The sequence below is a fragment of the Dipodomys spectabilis genome, unplaced genomic scaffold, assembly GCF_019054845.1.
Source record: "Dipodomys spectabilis isolate Male_0828 unplaced genomic scaffold, ASM1905484v1 ptg000477l, whole genome shotgun sequence".
Classification (NCBI taxonomy): domain Eukaryota; kingdom Metazoa; phylum Chordata; class Mammalia; order Rodentia; family Heteromyidae; genus Dipodomys; species Dipodomys spectabilis.
The window spans coordinates 2,452,426-2,473,715 of record NW_024871154.1 but is presented as its reverse complement, the minus strand read 5'-3'; the positions used below and the strand labels follow the sequence as shown (position 1 = coordinate 2,473,715).

The 21,290-nt window shown below is 47.0% G+C and overlaps 1 protein-coding gene across 1 annotated transcript; it reads right to left on the bottom strand.

Annotated features, from left to right (window-relative positions):
* Positions 1–1,493: 1,493 nt before the first annotated feature.
* On the bottom strand, positions 1,494–18,357 carry Cela1 (chymotrypsin like elastase 1). The gene is made up of 8 exons (XM_042668735.1): positions 18,258–18,357; positions 17,591–17,673; positions 15,545–15,645; positions 13,692–13,817; positions 12,395–12,531; positions 9,917–10,062; positions 3,098–3,247; positions 1,494–1,703 (listed from the first exon to the last, which is right to left on the bottom strand). Exons 1-8 carry the CDS (start codon positions 18,295–18,297, stop codon positions 1,686–1,688), a joined length of 801 nt encoding a protein of 266 aa, XP_042524669.1. The 5' UTR covers positions 18,298–18,357; the 3' UTR covers positions 1,494–1,685.
* Positions 18,358–21,290: the final 2,933 nt, after the last annotated feature.

Below are 21,290 nucleotides of genomic sequence, written 5' to 3'. Positions count from 1 at the left end.
GGAGGGAGAGGAGGGGAGTGAATAGCACTGGAGCACAGTGGTATTGCAGAACAGTGAGAGAAGGTGGCGGTGACCACAAATGTGTCATTAGCATGAGGCTAATGCCTGCATCACTCCCAGGACCTCATATTGCCCTTAGCAATATATTTACCTCCTTAGAGAAACTCCCTTTAGTGTCAATAAAGGATACCAAATCATGTAGTACTAGAGCAGGTACAACCCACAGAAGTGAAGTAGATGGGGAAATTGAGTCACAGAAAAGGCTGAAAATGCGCCCAAGGTTACCCCACCCTCAGTCATGGAACTGGGTCACAGATAACCTCAGTCTCAACCGTTCATGTTTTGAGGCCCTGTCTCAGGCAGTTCCTCCCCAGTCCCTCCTTTGTCTGCAGTGATTGCTGTGAAAAGCTAATTCTCATCCACACAGACTTCTTTCAGTTCCCTCTTCATTTTTTTCCTAGGCTACTCTTAACACACTGAGGCCTGGCCAGGAAAGAGCAGTTACCAGTTTCCTAGCTCTTGGTGTAAACCCTGGGTAAACCCTGGATCCGGTTGGTATGCCTATTATAGTTGCAGGCTGAAAGTGCTGATTCACACTGAGGATCAGGCTCTATTGCTGCCTCTTCCTCTCTTTCTGCCTCTTCCCCTCAATACCTTCCCTTTTTTGTCTAGTTTCTTCTTTTCTCCTTTACCCTCCTCCTTCTTTCTACTTTGTTCGTCTGCTGGCATCTGACTACTTCCTAACCCATCTCCTCTCTAGATCTCTAGAGCATCCTACTAGCAGTTGGTTCCTAGGAGTTTGGACTGAGTACCAGTTGTAGGCACTAAAAGGGGAGGAAACAAGAAGTGGCAGCCCCTGGTCTACGTTGGAGAGTTAGGGCACTTATAGTCACTTGAAAAGTTGTTGTTGTTGTTGTTTTGGTGTGTTTTGGTTTTTTGATGCCATTCCTGGGGCTTGAACTCTCAGGGCCTAGGACTTGGCCTTGAGCTTTTGTGCTCAAGGCTAGTGCTCTACCACTTGAGACACAGCTCCACTTTTAGATTTTTTTGGTGGTTGAAAGTCTCATGGACTTTCCTGCCCAGGCTGACTTGGAACTACGACCCTCAGATCTACAGCCTCCTGAATAGCCAAGATTACTCATGTGAGCTACTGGTACTGGCTTTGGGAACCTTTTTTTTGGGGGGGGGTCCAGTCGTGGGGCCTGAACTCTGGGCCTGGGCGCTGTCCCTTTGGCTTTGGGAAGCTTTTAAAGAACTTTGTACCTGTGATAAAGCAAATATGACAGGAGAAGGGGACAGAGGAAAAGATTAATGCATAAGTAGCTCCTAGAATAATCCCAAATAGTGATGTACAACAGCTCCCACTAGGCTTAGTTTGTGGACTGATATGGAGAGCAGCAAAGAGAAGCAGCAGCCCACAGAAATGGTAGGTCCAGTGTAGGCCCAGAGCTGCTTTGCCTCTCTAGAGGGCTTAGGTACAAGCAGAAACAGGGTTGGTAAGAATATATATTTCGTTTTATTTACTTTTCTGTATCTGGCCCAATAGTGCCTCTGAATGTTTTTTTTCTTTTTATTCTCTGAGTGCTGGGCATTGAGCTCTACCACCGTGCTCTTACTGGTTGACCTCAAGTCCTATTGCAGATCTAAGAACCATCTCCGAAAGGCCATGAGACTCAGAAGAATGTTCAGTTGGATGCAATGACCTAAAGGAAAAGACAATTATATCTATAGTTAGTAACTGTGTATGTGCGGGGGTGGGGGTGGGGTGATTGGGACTTGAATGCAGGGCCTAGTTCTCTTGCTTGGCTTTTTCCACTCAAGGCTGTTACTCTTCCACTTAAGCCACACCTCCACTTCTGGGTTTTTGCTAGTTAATTGGAGATAGGCATCTCATGGTCTTTCCTGCCTGGGCTGGTTTTGAACCTTGATTCTCAGATCTCAGTTGCCTGCAAAGCTAGGATTACAGATGTGAGCCACCAGCTCACAGCTTGTAGGTTTTTGTTTTGATTTGAATTTTTAAAAAAGCCTTTCCTCCTCTCCCTCCCTTCTGACTGGGGATTGAACTGAGGGCTTCCTATTTAGGTAAATACCCTACCACTTGAATTACGCTTCTGTCTATCACTCTTCTTCATTCTTTTTTTTTTTTCTGGATCTGGAATTCGAACTTAGTACCAGATGCTTTGCTCATTAGCTGTTGCTCTTATCAATTGAGCCACAGCTCCAACCCCTGACGTCTACTTTAATCTTCCTTAAGGCTTCCAGTTAGATGCGGCTATGTACTCGGTTTACCGGAAGGAGGGCAGACAGTAGATTTGAGATGTGTCAGGACACCTCAGTACTATAAGCACATACCCAGGTCCTAGAGGCAAGGACAAACCTTGAAATGACCATGAGCCCAGATGCACAGAGCCAGTCTCCAGGATGTGTGTGGAGGTTGGCAGGTACAGTGCCAGGTGTTGTGGTCTGATGCTACTAAGTCACTATAGGCAGAGTTTAACTCTCAAGTACTATTTAAAGTTTGACTATGGTCAAACTTCTTTTAAAAGTTAAAGCAGCAGGGCACCAGTGACTCATACCTATAATCCTAGCTACTTAGGAGGTGGCGATCCAAGAATCACAGTTTGAAGCTAGCCTGGGCAGGAAAGTTGACAAGACTCTAACAACCAGAAAAAAGCTGAAATGAAGCTGTGACTCAAGTGCTAGAGCACTCACCTTGAGCAAAAAAGCTCAGGGACAGCGCCTAGGCCCTGAGTTCAAGCTCCAGTGCTGGCTGGTACATGTGCAAACACACACACATACACAGCAAATTCTCACAGTGCTCTTAGAGGGAAAGGAACTGCTAGGCCTTTCTGAAGCTTTCCCCCTTAGCTTTGACTTAGGACAGCACTGCCAGATGCCTGCTTCAGATCTGCTGCTGGTACTTGGGGGAGCAGTGAGGCCATGTTAAGTCAAGATGGCAATGTCACCAAATGAACATTCACTATGTAGGGAGGGGAAAGAATAAACACATGAACGGAGAAGGAAGACAATGGCATCCCTAGCCAGTGTGGAGACCTTCAGGGGACCCCATTGTACCCTATCATTTAAGGGGACTCACATTATTCAGCCAAGAGATGTAAGCAGAAACCCGGGTGAACACTGTTGGCTTCCTGGAGACATTGCAGCCCAGGCTGGACACAAAGCTGGTTACTCCGTGGACAGAATACTGGCCGTTCACCAAGCAGTGCAGGGGGCCTCCAGAGTCACCCTGCAGGGAGAGAAGCACAGTCCTCAAACTCCAGCCCACCCATCGCTGTGGTGAAATTCTCTAGGCTCTAATTCAAATCTCCACTTTCAAGATGGGCATCAGTGGCTCACGCCTGTAATCCTAGCTACTTGGGAGGCTGAGATCTGAGGATCACAGTCCGAGACCTAACCAGATGGGAAAGACCATGAGACTATTATCTCCAACAGACCACCAAAAAGCCAGAAGTGGAGTGTTATTGCTCAAGTGGTAGAATACTAGCCTTGAGCAAAAGAAACTCAGAGACATGACCAGGCCCTGATTGGTATGTGCACATGCATGTGCACGTGCTCACATACACACACTCTCTCTCTCTCTCTCTCTCTCTCTCCCCACTTTCTTCATATCATCACAGTCAAAAACAAAGCTCTTCTTCCTTTCTAAACCACTGCTAACCTCCTTCCTCTCTGTTGTAGCTATGTCATGTTCTGCCTTGTATTTTGGTTTCGAAATTTGTTTCTGCCTCCTACACATATCCATGAGCATCTTGAGCCAGGAACTACGCCTTACTGATCTTTTCTCCCCATAATGCTAGCATAGAACCTGGGTTTTGTTTTTTATTTCTTCTTTTTTTTTTTTTTTTTGGTTAGTCATGGGGCTTGAACTCTGGGCCTGGGTGCTGTCCCTCAGCTCTTCAGCTCAAGGCGAGCGCTCTACCGTTCACAGCACCACTTCCAGTTTTCTAGTGGTTTATTAGAGATAAGAGTCTCATGTGGGGGGGAGGCTGGGAAGGGATGTGAAGGGTAAACAAAGGAGGAGGCCGCAATGCTTGATAAGAAATGTACGCATTATCCTGCCCATGTAATTGTAACCCCTCTGTACAGTATGTTCACAAAAATAAATAAATAAATAAAATTAAAAAAAAAAAAAGAGTCTCATGTGGACTTTCCTGCGCAGGCTGGCTTTGAACCATGATCCTCAGATCTCAGCCTCCTGAGTAGCTAGGATTACAGGTGTGAGCCACCAGTGCCCGGCTAGAACCTGTTTTTTTTTTTTTGTTTGTTTGTTTTTTAAAGTTGTTGTGGTCTGTTTGTTTTTGTGGTGCTGAGGTTTGAACCAGGGTCTCATGCATCTTAATCACGCACTCCTACCACTGACTTAAGAACATTAAAAAGCATGGAGACAGGGTCTTACTATATAGCCCACTAGTCTCATGAGTGCTGGGGTTACAAGTGTGTATTGATACATCTGGCTAAACATAAAACTTTGAACATCTTAAATTTAAAATAAGATCTTACTGACTTGAACTGGACCTGGGATGGGAAAGTAGAGAGTTCTAATAATTCCTTTATCCCTAGCATTGAGGCCAATGGCTCTAATTAGATCTAGCTGGGTCGACATAAGAGTACATAGTCAGCCAGCCAGAGTGATGGGAGTAGTGGTTATAGGCTCAGCCTTAGTACTGGGTGCGGGGGAGGGGGCAGGCAGAAATTAGCTGAAAATAATTAGAAATGGACCAGGTAGCTCATGTCTATAATACTAGCTACTCACTAGGCTGAGATCTGAGGATCACAGTTGGACACCAGTCTGGGCAAGAAAACTTGAGCTAAAAACTTGAGCTAAAAACTTGAGCTGTGGCTCAAGGTGTAGAACACTAGGCTTAAGCTAAAAAGTTCAGGGACAGTGTCCAGGCCTTGAGTTCAAGCCCCACAACTGACAAAGAAAAGAAAAGAAAAGAATTAGAAATGTTACTGACTGGAGGTGGCAGGGAAAAGCAGCAGAGTTAAAACTATATTCCACTATTGAACCTCATAATCAAATCTGCCAACTTCAGCCTGTTAATAGGTATGACTTTAATACAAATTAAAAAAAAATTGTTTTGGGGCTGGGAAGGTGGCTCAGTGGTAGAGCGCTTGCCTTACATGCTCGAGGCCCTGGGTTCGATTCCTCAGCACCACATAAGAAAAAAGCCGGAAGTGGCGCTGTGGCTCAAGTGGTAGAGTGCTAGCCTTGAGCTGAAGAGCTGAGGGACAGCGCCCAGGCCCAGAGTTCAGGCCCCACGACCGGACCCAAAAAAAAAAAATTGTTTTAGCCAATTGTGGGGCTTGAACTCAGGGACTGGGCACTGTCTCTGAGCCTCTTTGTGCTCAAGGTTAGCACTCTACCACTTGAGCTAAAGCACCACTTCTGCCTTTTTCTGTGATTAATTGGAAATAAGGGTTTCACAGACTTTCCCACCTGGTGTGACTTTGAACCACAATCTCAAATCTCAGCCTCCTAGTAACTAGGATTACAGGCATGAGCCACCAGCACCCAGCTTCTTTTTGGTTTTTATTGTGTGTTTGAAGTAAGATCTTGATAAATTTACCCTCTGCCATCTGAGTAGCTGGGATTACAGATGTGTTCTACCATGCCTGAATGTTCCCATTTTAACTAAGAAGAGTCATTACTCTCCCTCCCCCAACTAGCCAAAACAAAACAAAACAACCAGGATGAGTGGATCACTTCCAAGTGCATACATTTGGGGGTGTTCACAAAAATCCCTTTAGTTTTTTCATTCTACTATTTTCAGGCTGCCTACCAGCCTCCTGCAAACAACTTCTCTTCTATACCGATCTTGGATCTGTAATTCTGTTCTATTGCTATGTTTGTGCAGCAGTCATGGAGTCATTCAGTCCTGCAAGAATCCTTCCCCTTAATCCTTGTCTCCAATCTCAGTATTTTAGGGGACAATCCTTCCATTCTCCTTCATTATTCCAGACACATGTAACCTTTGCACATATATTTCCTGCGGACAAGTTGGCTCTTCCTAGTTCATGAATAACCAGAAACGATATTACAGAGCTCTTGCAAATCTCAGCCACCCCACCCACGAAGGCCTCCACACTTCATGGACACTGGTGATTGTCCCTCCTGCTCAGAGCCTGTGCCCTTGGTCCTGTCTCTTCCAGCTCGTCTGAAATCTGTGCCATCCAGTCTCCCGTCTCTGACTTCCTGCCTATTCGTGTACTCCATTTTCTTCCCTTTTGTCACCTCCACCCTGCTCATGACTTGCTGTCTCCGAAGCAACCTTTCTCTGTTCTTCTCCTTCAGCCAAGATTCTTGGAAAAGTCATCTACATCTCCTGCTATGTTTCTCTGCCTCTTCCTCCCTTGCCCACCAGTCAGGCTTCTGCTCTTCTCCACTCCACAGACACTGCTTTTGCCATAACAAACAGCAGTCAACCTGTTGCCAGAGTTGCCACTTTTGGTTCTTGCCATGGGGGCTTCTGGCTGCTCTGTGTACTGTGGAACACTCATCAAGAGCAGGAGGGCAAGTCACATTTGCTCCCAAGGGTGTCTCTAACCCAGCTTTCCCTCCAAAGTTCCTTCCTTCCTTCCTTCCTTTTTTTTTTATTTTCGGTTGTGGGGCTTGAACTCAGGGCTTGGGCGCTGTCCCTTAGCTCTTCAACTCAAGGCGAGCACTCTACCACTTGAGCCACAGCGCCACTTCTGGTTTTCTAGTGCTTTATCAGAGATAAGAGTCTCACAGGCTTTCCTGCCCCGGCTGGTTTTGAACCCTGATCCTCAGATCTCAGCCTCCTGAGTAGCTAGGATTACAGGTGTGAGCCACCGGCGCCCGGCCCTTTTCTTCCTTTCTTTCTGGCAGTACTTAGGTTTAAACTTGGGGCCACATGCTTGTTCCACTGGCACTCTACTCTTTTTTTTGTTTGGCACTCTACCTCTTGAGCCATGTTTTCAGCCTTCAGGTTATTTAGGAGATGGAGTCTCAGTGACTTTTCTAACTGGGCTGGCCTCAAATCTCAATCCTCTGGATTTTAGCCTCCAGAAGATTAAGGCTACTAGTGACTGGCTCCAAGCAACCCTCCTTCTCTTCTTTTTCCTCTCTCTCTCTCTCTCTCATGCTTTCTTCTTAGTATCTAACTTCTTACTGGTTAGTTGTATCTGATGTAAATGCTATAAATCATGTCTCATTCAAAGCCATAACTCCCAATCCCCTATCACTTAAACTAGATGCCTGGAAATCATCCCAGAGCCACCTCCGTCCCTCTTGCTCTCTGTTCCTACCACCACTGCTTGAATTCAGGCCTTACATTTCCTTCTAGATCGCCACACAAACTCTCACCAGTGTCTCTGGCCCTTCTCATACAACAGGCCTACATCTTTGTCAGCATGCTCTTCTCAAGGCCAGGCTGATCATACTCTTCTGGGTCGGAGACTTCAGTGGCTCCATTGCCCGTGAGATAAAGGTCATGTGGCCCCTGCTGGCCTCTTTAGTCTCATCTCTTGACATTTGTAATTATTTATGTTCTGGCCCAGGGGTCAACAAGCTTTTTCTGTAAGGGGCCAGACAGTAAATATCTTAGCCTTGGCAGGCCATATTCTCTGTGTTGTCATACAAAAACAGTCATAAATTAATATGTAAACAAATAACTGTATCCATGTTCCAATAAAATGTTATTTATGAATATTGCCAATTCATATATTTTTCACATGTAATTATTTTTTTTCTGAGCTACTAATCTCACTGGATAGCCCTGGCTGGTCTCAAATTCACAATCCTCTTGCCTCAACCTCCCCAGTGCTGGGACTACAGGCATGTACCATTACGCTCCGTAATTGAAATACTATTATTTTCCCTAACCATTTCAAAATCTAATAGTCATTCTCAGCTTGTGGGCCGTTCCAAAAACAAGCAGCAAGCTGGATTGGCATGGAGGGCTCCAACTTCCACTGTGCTCTTGCTGGAAGAGAATGCTCAGTAATTCTCTACATATTCTACATTGTTTCTTGGCCCAATGACTTTATTCATAGTGTTCCCTTCCCTTAAACATCTTTCTTCCTTTTATTTCACTTGCTTAGTTCTATTTAACCTTAACCTTCAGTATTCACTGCAAATTCTAGTCTTTTATATTTTGGGGGGAGGAGGGGCTTAAACTCAGGGCCTTGTGCTCTGATTTGGCTTTTTTGCTCAAGGCTCTAGTATTTGAGCCACAGCTCTACTTTGGCTTTTTGGTGGTTAATTGAAGATAAGAATCTCACAGACTTTCCTTCTTGGGCTGGCTTTGAACCTTGATCCTTAAGTTCTCAGCCTTCTGAGTAGCTAGGATTACAGGCGTGAGTCCCCAGTGCCTGGCTACATTCCAGTCTTTCTGATTCTAACCCACAGAAGTAACTGTCCTTGGGCTCCTATCCCACTATATATGTGTACGTGTGTCTCTCCTTTATAAGCACTTACCTGGAATGTATTATAATACCCTACTGCCTGTCTGTGCCTCTACTTCTCCCTTGATGTTGTTTCATTCCCCTTTATCGGGCTGGGAAGGTGGCTCAGTGGTAGAGCGCTTGCCTTGCATGCCTGAGGCCCTGAGTTCGATTCCTCAGCACCACATAAGCAAAAAGAAAAAAGCCGGAAGTGGCGCTGTGGCTCCAGTGGTAGAGCGCTAGCCTTGAGCTGAAGAGCTGAGGGACAGTGCCCAGGCCCAGAGTTCAGCCCCACAACCGGACCTCCCACCCCCCAAAAAAAAAACAACTTCATTCCCCTTTATTCCCTAGAGTTAGTAGTACTTGGCATGTAGTAGATACACAATTAGCATTTTTTTATTTTTTATTTTTGAGCTGGTCCTGGGGCTTGAATCCAGGACCTGGGTGCTGTCTCTGAGCTTTTGTGCTCAAGGCTACCACTTGAGCCACAGCTCCACTTTCAGCTTTTTGGTGATTAATTGGAGATAAGAGCCTCAAGGACATTTTTCTGCCTGGGCTGGCTTTGAACCGTGATCCTCAGATCTCAGTCTCCTGAGTAACTAGGATTATAGATGTGAGCCACCAGTGCCCAATGAGCATTTCTGTAGTATGGTTGACTGCTGACTCACCTTGTTAAAATAGAGAATTGTGTTATATAAAAATTGTTACAAAATTATTTTATATGCTTTCCCCTATTAAACTCACCTGCACCCACTGCTGTCATGACTGGATGAAATGGGCCCTCATGGGAGAAGTCCAAGGAAAGCTGGGATTTCTGGGACTGGGAGCTACCTTACAGACATTAAGTACAACCTCCCCTTCTAGGCCCTGCCATTAAAGATGTAAATAACCTAGGTACTGGTGATCCTAGCTGTAATCCATGCCTGGGATCCTAGCTACTTGGGAGGATTGCAGTTCAATGTCAGCTCAGGTAGACAAGTTCACAAGCTCCCCTTCTCAATGGAAAACTACAGCCTGTGCTGTCATTCTTGCTCTGATAAGAAGCCTAACAACATGGGCAGGATATGCCCACACCTGGACAGGCAATAAAGAGGATCATAGTTTGAAGCCAGCCAGAGAAGGAAAAGTCCATAACTCTAATCTCCAGTTAACCACACACACAGCTGTGGCTCAAGTATAGAATGCTAACCTTGAGCAAAAACATAGCTCAGGGACAGTGCTGGCTGAGTCCAAGCCCCAGGACTGGCACACACACACACACACACACACACACACACACACACACACACTCAGGGTAGGTGTGGAAGGGGTGACATTGTCCAAAAAGGAATAAATCTTTACCTGACTTATGTAACTGTAACCCCTTTGTATATCACCTTTATAATAATAAAAAATTAAATAATAATAAAAAGAGTAGGTGTGAGATGTGGGCTGAGCAGTGGATATGGGCGAAGTGGAGGATGGGAGAGGGACTTGTGCTTGTACTTACCTGGCATCCAGAGCGAACGCCATCCCCACCGGCACACACCATGCTCCTCTTCACTGTGGAGCCCCAGTAGGAAGTGCTGGAGCAGATGGAGTAGTCCACGCTGGGCAGGTAAGCCTGCTGCAGAGTCTGAGCCAGCTGCCCATTGGCTGAACAGAACACACACACTGGAGATCAACCCCAGAAGCTCTAGGGGAAAAAATATCCTCCACTCCCTATCAAGCTTTCCCAGGTGCTGGTAAAACCGGAACTCGGGACAAGCTCCTTCCTTCTGCTTGCTATATGTCATAGGTCCTTCTTGATCTTTCTATCTATGGCAGTTACAGGCCTCTTCCTTCAAGAAGTCATCCTTGCTTACTGTTTCACTAACTCTACTCCTGCTTTATTCATTCATGGATAACTTAGTCAAGTAATTAGAGTTTATTTAAAGCCAGACGCTGGGAGGCTCACACCTGTGATCCTAGCTACTCAGGAGGCTGAGATCTGAGGATCGTGGTTCAAAGCCAGCCCAGTCAGGAAAGTCCATGAGACTCTTATCTCCAATTAACCACCAGAAAACTGGAAGTGGTGCTGTGGCTTAAGTGGTAGAGTGCTCGCTTTGAGCTGAATTGTTCAGGGACAGCACCCAAGCCCAGAGTTCAAGCCCCCTGGCCAACAACAACAACAACAACAACAAATATATATATTGGTGTTGATACTGGGGCTTGAACTCAGGGCTTGGGTAATGTCCTTCAGCTTTTTCTCTCAAGGCTGGTGCTCTACCACTTGACCCATAGCTTTACAGCCAGCTATTTGGTGGTTATTTGGAGATAAGAATATCACAGTCTGGGGGGTGGGGGGGAAAATGGGAAGGGATGGGAAGGGGAAACAAAGGAGGAGGCAACAATGTTTGATAAGAAATGTACTCATTACCTTGCTCATGTAATTGTAACCCCTCTGTACGGTATTTTCACAATTAAAAAAAAAAGAAAGAGTATCACAGACTTTCCTGCCCAAGCTAGTTTTGAACTGTGACCCTTAGATCTCAGCATCTTGAGTAGCTAGGATTACAGGTGTGAGCCTGTACATGACTTGTTGATAACTTATTTGGCTTATAACTTATTTAAGTTTCACAAAGCAGAATTGGCTTGTGCATTTCTGTTTCATCTTCCCTTCCTCCCTCATCTTTCCCTCCCTTCTTTCCTTTATTCCTTTTATCTTATTTTTGTTGGTCATGGGGCTTGAACTCTAGGCCTAGGTGCTGTCCCTGAGCTCTTCAAGGCAAGTACTCTACCACTTGAGCCACAGCGCCACTTCTGGTTTTCTGATGGTTTATTGGAGATAAGGGTCTCCTGGACTTTCCTGCCTGGGCTGGCTTTGAACCATGATCCTCAGATCTCAGCCTCCTGAGTAGCTAGGATTATAGGCATGAGCCACCAGCACCCAGCTTCATTCCTTTTTCTTAAGACAGGGTCTGGCTATATTGTCCTGGCTGTCCTAAAACTCAGAGTTCTCCTGTCTAGCCTATACAGTTGTTGGAATCCTTCCTTCCTTCCTTCTTTCCTTCTTTTTTTTTTTTTTTTTTTTTGTCAGTACAGGGGTTTGAACTCAGGGCCTCCCACTTGCTTGGCTCACTTACTTTGCTAGTGCTTTATCACTTGAGCAATATCTCTAGTCTAGCTGTTGGCTGTTTTCTGCTTGAGTTGTTTTTGTACCATTTTCCTCCAGGTCTCAGCCTTCTGAGTAGCTGGGAATACAGGTGTGATCCACCAACATCAAGCTGTTAAGTTTCTATCTGTCTGTCTGTCTATTTATTTTTGTTGGTTGTGGGACTTGAACTTGAGGCCTGGGTGCTGTCCCTGAGCATTCCGATTCAAGGTTAGCACTCTACCACTGTGAGCCACAGCTCTACTTCCAGTTTTCTGGTGGTTAATTGGAGATAAGAGTCTCAAGGACTTTGCTGCCTGGGCTGGTTTTGAACTGCAACCCTCAGATCTCAGCCCTTTGAATAGGATTACAAGTGTGAGCCACCAGTGCCCAGCTATTTATTTAACTATATTTTAGTACTAAGAGTCTATGAATTTCTGACTTGACTATTTCACAGCCTATTCTTTTTTTTTGCCAGTCGTGGGGCTTGAACTCTGGGCCTGGGCGCTATCCTTCAGCTCTTCAGCTCAAGGCGAGCGCTCTACCACTTGAGCTACAGCGCCACTTCCGGTTTTCTGGCGGTTTATTGGAGATTGGAGTCTCACAGTGTCTCCTGCCTGGGCTGGCTTTGAACCGCAATCCTCAGATCTCAGCCTCCTGAGTAGCTAGGATTACAGGCGTGAGCCACCAGTGCCCGGCTCACAGCCTATTCTTAGCTTGGTTGTCAGTTTATTTTATCTGTGGTTCCTTAGGTTGGTATCTGGCTATAAATACTTAGGATCATAGAAAAATATGCCCTAAAAGTCAGATACTTAAAATTCCAATGGTGGATGGCGTGAAATATACAAGACTTACTCCTGGTCCTGCCCCAGCCTGTAATGTAGCAGGGAGTATTGTTAGGCAGGACAGTTCCCTCCTGGGGCAGAACACCCAGTTGGACGTAGCTATTGAGTGTTACACTCTGGGCCAGTCGTAGCAGGGCGATGTCATAGCTGCAGGAGGAAAAGAGACAGCTCACTTGTGGCATCAGATCAGCACGTGTGTGCATAGTCCTTTGTGCCCTCACAGAGTTGCAAACAAACCACTTTAACAGAGGGGGCCAACTTGCCAAATTCAACCATAGGACATTATATGTTTAACAGCGGCATCTTTTGGTTGAATATTGGTATTGCAGCATAGTTGTGCTCTGCAATCCTCCCAAGTAGCTGAGATTATAGGTCTGAGCCCCTGACACCCAGCTTTACAGTGCTTCTGTGTTTGTTTGTCCTGAGACTTGAACTCAGGGCCTGGTTTCTGTCCCTGAGTTTCTTTTTGCTCAAGGCTAGCACTCTACCACCTGAGCCACAAAACTACTTCTGGTCTTTTCTGTTTATGTGGGACTGAGGAATCAAACCCAGGGCTTCATGCATGCTAGTCAAGCAGTCTACCACGAAGCCACATTCCCAGCCCTACAGTGCTTGTGTGTAAGATTCACTTTAAGAATAGCTTTGGGGTACAGCTTAGTGCAAGAACATTTGCTTTAGTATGTGTGAGATCCTGAGTCTGATCTCCAACAACAAGAAAAACAAAAACAAAAATAAATAAAATAAAGAGATTTCCTTTTTCTGCTGGGATTTGTTCCATAAAGCAAATAAGAAATATTATTAAGCTTGACACCAGTGGTTCACCCCTGAGATACTATCTATTCAGGAGGCTGAGATCTGGGGATCACAGTTTGAAGCCAGCTGGGGCGGGAAACTGTGAGATTCTTCTCTCCAATTAACTATTAAAAAGACTGAAGTGGATTTGTGGCTCAAGTAGTAGAGTGCTAATCTTAAGTGAAAAAGCTCAGGGACAGTGCCTAGGCTCTGAGTACAAGCACCAGGACTGACACAACAGCACAAAAGAACACAAGACACCCCTATCCCCAAACTACAAAGAGGCTTCCGTGATGCACACCTGTTCACCTCAAACAAATCCTAAACATCTTCAGACATTCTCCTTCTGTGGCTCCCTGCATGAGCCAGTGCCCTGGCTCAGGCTCACACACCAAGTGTCAGACAGTGCAATCTCTAGTCCTCTGGGAACATATGTGAAGGAAGCCAAGACTCAGCCTACTGGGCCAGGCAGCCATTGCCCTCCCAGCCCAGGGCCAGCCCGGCCCGGTCCCTACCCGGCAGCCACGTTGTTGCTGTTCCACTTTTCATGCACCACGATCTTCTGCACACTTAAGTACTGCTCGGTACCGTCGTTCTGATACAGGTTGTGGTCTCCCACAACCACGCGGAAGGTCAGGGCTCTGCAGGGAGGGAAAAGAGCTCAGAGGAGGGTCCCCTTGGAGAAAAGCTGGAAAGTCATTTGATGTCTTATCTTTAGGACAGGAACTCATCTTGTTCGGGCGGAGGAGGAAGAAAGACCCTTGCAGATAAGAAGGAAACAAATGCTCTCATTCCTTAATTTACTAACGTGTTGAACCACAGTTTATGAAGCTAACACTACAAGGCTGAATATCTCAGAATTGGGGTGGGGCGGGGAGGAGGGAGGTGGGCATGAATAATAGCATTCAGCTACAGAGGGACTTTCAGGGAAATAGAAACTTCTAGGCTAATCATCTGGAAAAAAAAATGTTTGTTTTGTTTTTGACACGGGATTTCATGATGTAGCCCGGGCTGGCTCAAATTCCATATCCTCCTGTTTTAGCCTCTAATGCTGGGATTATAAGTATCTGCCATCATGCCCAATACTGGGAATTGAACTTAGGTCCTAGGTGCTGTCCCTTAGCTTTGCCACTCAGGGATGGCACTCTACCACTTGAGCCACAGCTCCACTTCTGGGTTTTTTTTGGTCATTAATTGGAGATAAGAATCTCCTGGACATTCTTGCCTAGGCTGGTTTCAAACTGTGATCCTCAGATCTCAGCCTCCTGAGAGTAGTTAGGATTATAGGCAGGAGCCATGGATACCCAGCTTAGACAAGTGCTTCTTGAAGTGTGGCCCCAAGGCCAACATCGTTAGCATGGATCACCTGAAAACTTGCTAGAAATGAAATCATCACCCGGGACCTTCCCAATCAGAAACACCGCTGGGCGGATCCATGCCTTTCATGTTCTCCTGAGTCATGCTCAGATTTGAGAACTGCTTATTACAAATGTGGGGAAAAAAATCTAGCTAGCAGTCCTGTATTGACTGTTTAAATATTTACTCAGTCCTCACAACAACTCTATCAAGTTGGTATTGTAGAGATAAGAGACTGGTAGAGTAGAGAAGCTAAGGAAATGTACCACGGTTACAGAGCTGGAAGATGGTGGAATTGCAACAGGAGCTTAAATGCTGCTTTTGTTGAGGAGCGTGGAATCCTTGCTTGGCCTCATAAATGAGCTGCAAGCAGGATTCTAGCTAAGCATCCCAGCCTCTGCCATTTTGTATCTATGTTCTTTTTCCTGAGCCATTCTCTCTTGCAGTCCCTTTACAGGCATCTTGGAAGCCAAGTAGGAGCAAACAGGAGGCCAAACCATTTGCCAGGCATCAAGGACTCTCTTATACTAAGGCCCTACTCGACCAATCCGTAGACAATGGAGTGCTCTACTACATTGGACCACCCTGAACACGTCTGTGACTGAATCCATTTAACTCTACATCTCCCCTTGCCCCTGTCTCCCTTCTTGTCTATTAAACCAATAACTCATGTCTATATTCCAAAGATGTCTAGAGTGCTGTCTTCCCATACAATACATTTATTGTGCCACACAATCAATCTGCCTTTGCATTTGACTTCTAGGGGTGAGGAGCTGGACGGGTACAATTCCTGGGGTTTGGGTCTGAGATTTAAAACTCCAGTTTTAGGAGATTTGAACCCAAGCTTGCCTAACTGCAAAACTTGTACTTTTCTCTTGCCTATCCACCCTCGCTTAGCCCCCAAATACAAATGGGTTGGGCAGTGGTTCCCCAGCCAACCCTTTGAAAGCTTTGTCCTGAGAAGCCAAAGACCAGTGTGCCCGGCCCCTCCCAGGGGAAAGGCTGCTCTCACCTGTCCACGCAGTGCGCAGCTGTCATCACCCAGTTCCGTCTGACGAGGGTCCCCCCGCATGTGTGATGCCACTGTCCTCCTGACAAATACTGGAGGGAAATCTACATGGGAAGGAAGAAAAGAGGGACAGGTTGGTGCTTCCCAAAAGGCTTTACCCTCCCTCATACAACATACCGCCTCCTTAAATTCCTGACATCTTTCAACACATTACCCCTGGTTCTGGGTCACTTATAGCATAAAATGGTGGCTTTCTTTTCTTCTGCCAGTTGCTCAGGGCTGGTTGGTAGTGGCTACCACATTGCTGGGAATAGGTGTGGAGATGCCTCTGGGACCAGCTGGAAAGGATGCTCCATTGTTTGGGGTGTTTGCTGTGTCTCCCATGGGGGAGAAAGCACCCACAGGGCCTCAGACAGCCTCACTCCAGGTTGTGGCCATGAGCCTTTGTTCCCTCTCCGAAAGAAAATGTAGCCAAGGTGTTTCTCCTTCAGCCAAGCCCACAGGCTTAAGACTCCAGAGCCCTCCCTTTGATGTTTTTATGAAATACCCTGTCTCCCATGTGTGGAATTCTTAGAAATGCCATGGGAAGTCGGGCACCAGTAGTGCATGCCTGTAATCCTAGCTACTCAGGAGGCTGAGATCTGAAGAATGATATACAAAGCCAACCAGGGCAGAAAAATTTGCGAGACTGTTATCTCCAGTGGACCAGCAAAGAAGTTGGAACCGGAGGAATGGTTCAAGTGGTAGAGTGCTAGCTGTGAGCAAAACAGCCAAGTGAGAGTGTCAGGAGACCCCAGGTTCAAGCCCCAGTACTGACAAAAAGAAAATAAAGCCCAGTTGTTTCAGTGTTACTGGTTCATGTTTTTTTTTATATTACACAATAGCTCTGTTCCCAAAAATTGGGCCTCAAAACTATTATACACTGAATGTAATTAAGTTGCAGGTATTTCTGTCCAAGCGTTCACCAATTAATTGCCAGTTTTATACATTAGACTTGCTTAAATTAGGGCACAGCTGCTCTGTGACAAACAAGGAAACTCTTTAACCAAATAAGCAACATGCTGGGCCATGTGGGTTGGTGTAAATGGGGTGGGGTGACACACCGTGCGGAGAAATGAGTGCGTGTGTGTCTCTAGGTATGTAGAACTTACTGCCAGTGGCTCACACCTGCAATCCTAGCTATTTAGGAGGTTGAGATCCAGAGGATTGAAGTCTGAGGCCAGACTGAGCAGAAAAGTCTGAGATTCCATCTCCCAAAGCAATCAGCAAAAAACTGGGCTGGAGACTTGTTTCAAGTGGGGAGAATGACAGACAAGCAAGCTGAGCAAACATACTCTCAAGAGTTCAAACCCCAGGACCTGTGGGAAAAAACTATGTGGAGCTGGATGTGCGGGTCTGGCACACAGTCTTGTGAGTTTCTTGTACGTAGTGTCCCTGGGTGTATAAAGTAGTTGATGAGTTGAGCATGTCACTCAGTAACACAGCGTTTGCCTAGCATGTAGAAGGCTTTGGGTTCACAGTCCCAGCACCACTAAAAAAAAAATGTAGTTTGGTTAGGATGTATACCTGGGAGAACATGCTTGGTGTATAAACTCCCCACCTTCCGAGCCTTCTGCAACACCTGACCTGCTCTCAGCAGTCTTTAAAATCCAACAGGAGCTGGGGGCCAGCGGCTCACCCCTGTAACCCCAGCTACTCAGGAGGCTGAGATCTGAGGATCATGGTTCCAAGACAGCCTGGGCAGCAAAATCTGGGAGACTCTAATCTCTAATTAACCACCAGAAAAAAACAAAAGCCAAAAATGGTGCTGTGGCTCAAGTGGTAGAGTGCTAGCCTTGAGCAAAAGAAACTCAAGGACAGCACCCAAACCCTAACTTCAAGCCCCACTACCAGCACACACCCATACACAAAAATCTAGCAATTGAATGGCCTGTTGACACACTTGCATACACACACACACACACACACACACACACACACACACACACACACATCCCCCCCCCCCCCCCCCACATTCTGGAAAAATCCTGGCTGTGAAGGAGTACCCACCTGAGAGGGCCAGGAATTCCTTTGGGCCTCAGTCCCTCCAACTACGCGTGCATTGGTTTCTGGAAAATCCTGGGTGCTGTGTCCTTTGTGGCAGAAGAGACACCAGTGATGACTAAGCATGGGGTCAGCGGGGGTGGGGTGGGGGCGGGGAGGGGCCGTGGCTTTGATGGGGGGTTAGCCTTGTCTGCAAATTCACAGCTCTTCCCTGACAACCCTGGCCACCCTCCCCCTTCTCCAAGCCCCTTTGGAAATCAGCAGCCAGGCCAGTGCCTTCTGCAGCTCTCCACAATCAAGCAGCCCAGGGCCACACAGGGCCCATGAGGCCATAGCTTTTGCCTTAGGACTCACTTGGGGCTTGAGAGAACCCTCTCACTAGGGTTTGGCAGAGATTTTCCCCAGGGCCAGGCATTGGCTGACCATCGCCTCCTGTCTAGGCACCAGAGGGGATGCCCAGGCTCCCCCCTGCAAGGGCCACTTTCTGCTTGGTGGCTCGGGGGACCTGAGGTCCAGAAGGCCCTTGCCTGGCCCACCAAGGGCCCTGGTTCCCTTCCTGCCTTGCTGTCCAAGAGAGGAAAGGCAGAGCATCCGACCTGGGCTTAGGGAAGGCTTTCCCTGCTCTCCCTCCAATCGCCCTTCCCGTGGCCCTCAGGCAGAGCGATCCACTTACCATAAAGGACCAAGGTGGCAAACAGCAGGACGCGGAGCATGGTGCTGGCTAAGAGACCACTGTCCCCTGCCGGGAAGCAGGCCCTCTTTATACACCTCTTATCAGCAGCCTTGCTGACCGCCTTCCTGCCAGCTGGCAGGGCTGTGAGGGAAGGCAGAAAAACTCACAGGTGCCATGGAAATACAAAGGAAAAAGGTTTCTTAGGCAAGTCAACTCATTTATCTGTTGTTCAAAGACAGATCAAGGTCAGAGCTCAGTTAATCATCTGGTTTTAGTTGAAAACCATCCAAAACAAAAAAGTCTTTTGCAGAAATCAAATGAAGAGCCTAGAACTGTTTTTATTTCTCCCCTCAGAGTGCATCCCTTATTGTCCTACCTTCATTGTCCCTCTGCATTCGGTGGCGGGGACCTGCTCTACATACTAGGGGGTGAAGGCAGCCGATGGAGAAGCAGGGAGAGGGGATAGAAGGAGGGGAGCAGGCATGCTGGTTTTTAACTTTGTACACATGGAGACAGACTGGCACCCAGCATGCAGAACAGGGCAGGGCAGACTCTGAAATACAAAGTTGGAAGGAGATCTCCCAAGCAGGGGAAAGTGAGGCAGGATGGGGAGCGAGTCTGAGGGCTGTGAGGGTGAAGGGCTGGGCCCTGCAGGAGGTAAAGCGCTCTCGCTTGGTCAGGAGGAGAAAGGAGGGAGAGGAAGTGTGTCTTGAGGTGGGAAGAGGACTTTGGGGTGGGCATACAATGATCAGAACCATTGCAGGCACCAGGGCTGCGGTGGAAGCAAAGAGTAGGAGCTTTCAGTCATGGGGCTTGAACTCAGGTTCTGGGCCCTGCCTCTGAACTCTTTTGCTCAAGGATAGCGCTCTACCGCTTGAGCTACAGGGCAACTTCTGGCTTCCTCATGGTTAATTGGAGATAAGAGTCTCCCAGACTTTCCTGCCTGGGCTGGCTTCAAACCATGATCGTCAGATCTCAGCCTCCTGATAGCTAGGATTACAGGTGTGAGCCACCAGCGCCCAGCTAGAAGCTATTATTTTTTAATTTAAAATTTTTGTTTATGTTTCCTGAGACAGCATCTTATGTTAACCCAGTCTGGTCTCACCCCCCACCCCCACTTGCCCCCCATCCTCCTCAGTCTCCCAAAAACTGGGATTACAGGCATGTGCTAATGCTGTTGTGGTCGGCTTTAATGCAGAGCTTGATTTGGGAAGGGAGAAGTCTAGAAGCCTCCAGCGAAGCAAGCACATCTCCTGACTCATCTATGGTTTCTGTGGCCCTTACATTTGAGATTCTAGACTTCCTTCCTGCATGGCTGGGAGAGACAGGGAAAGGGTGTTTGAAGGAATCTGCACAGTATTTACCTTTCAGGTCCCTTGAGCTGCTTGGAGTAGTTTTGCTTTGAAGTTCAGGTTGCTGGAGGGTAGCCCTGACACAGCCCAGACCTCAGAAAAGAGGGTGGAGCTGGGCTGGTCTCTCTCTCACCTCTCTGCTTCTCTGAAGAGAAAGAGACCCTGCCTAAGGCCTTAGGGCAGGGACTTATCCACACAAACTCAATCTGTGTTTGCTTAAAAACCAAAACTTTAGGCTGGGTGCAGTGACTCAGGCCTGTAATCCTAGCTACTTGGAGGGTGAGATCTGGAAGCTGTGCAGAGCCAGACCCAGGAGCTCGTGAAGTCTTTATGGCAACCAATAAAAGCTGGGCTCGATGGAGTATACATCTCATTCCACCTGGTAAATGGGAGGATCGTGGTCCAGGCTAGCCTAAGCAAAATGTGAGACTCTATTTGAAAAATAACTAAGTAAAAAAAGGGGCTGGGAGAATGGCCTGAGTGGTAACAGTGCCTGCTTTGCTAGCAAGAGGCCCTGAATTCAAATCTTAGTACTTAAGTACTTACCCCTCCCCCCCCCCCCACCAAGAATCAGACTTAAATGAATTGACATGAAAAGACAGTTACACAGAGTGTGGTATATATCTGTATACTCATAGAAAAAAGTATAGGAGTGTTTAGATATCAAACTGTCAACAGTTATTCCAGAGAAGAACTCTGTAGGGAAAGGACACTATGAATTCCTTTCCTTTTGCAGGAGTGGGGAGTAGTTCTGGGATTTGAACTCAGAGCCTCATGCTTGCTAGTCTGATGCTTTGTTACTGAGCCACTCCAACACATAGCTTCTGTAATTAAAAATAATAAATCCGGATTGGGAATGTAGCATGGTTGTAGAGTGCTTGCTTAGCATGCAAGAAGCCCTGAGTTCAATTCCTCAGTACTGCATAAACAGAAAAGTCCAGAAGTAGTGCTGTGGCTCAAGTGGTAGAGTGCTAACCTTGAGCAAAAGAACCCCAGGGACAGTGCCCAGGCCATGAGTTCATGTTCCAGGACTGGAAAACAACAACAACAACAACAATAATTTCTAAGATAGCTGTTTGGGCAATCGTTTAATACTCTTCAAATGGGAGACAAATGGGAGACTGATGTCAGATGGATCAGCACTTTAGTGCCAAGATGTCAGAAAAGTGTTTCATAGGGCTAGCTGCAAGTTTTATGAGGTGGTGGCCCTAGGTTAGCTTTGAGACTGTCAGGAGGAAAAGTACAGGTGTCGAGATAGGGCAATGCCAGCTACAGTTAAAAGGAAGGATAAGGAGCTAGTGTTTCTTAGCTGCTGCTGTCTTTCTCCTCCCCCTCCCCCTCCCCTCCCCCTCCTCCCCCTCCTCCTCTTCCTCCTTCTTTATCTTCTTTTAGTGCTGCACCTTGGCTTAAACTCAAGGCCTTGCACCCTCATTGTGCTTTTCGATCATTGGTACTACTACCCCTTGAGCCATACTTCCAGAAAAGCATTTTGCTAGTTAATTGAAGATAGTCTGAGGCCCGCGGTCCTCAGATCTCAGACTTGTGGGCAGCTAGGATTCCGGGTGTGAGCCACGCTCTTACTACCGCAGTCATTGCCCTTTCCTTCCCTGTGCTCCTCTTGCCCCTCCCCTGGGCCTGGGGGGGGGGAGGGGGCAGGATGTGGTCCTGCCAAGCCCCAGGC

Coding starts and splice junctions, on each gene's coding strand:
- Cela1 (XM_042668735.1), bottom strand. CDS start 18,297: ATGCTCCGCGTCCTGCTGTTTGCCACCTTGGTCCTTTATG. Junction 15,646..17,590: donor GGAATTCCTGGCCCTCTCAG/GTGGGTACTCCT, acceptor CTTCCCATGTAG/ATTTCCCTCCAGTATTTGTC. Junction 10,063..12,394: donor AGGCTGGGGCAGGACCAGGA/GTAAGTCTTGTA, acceptor TGTTCTGTTCAG/CCAATGGGCAGCTGGCTCAG.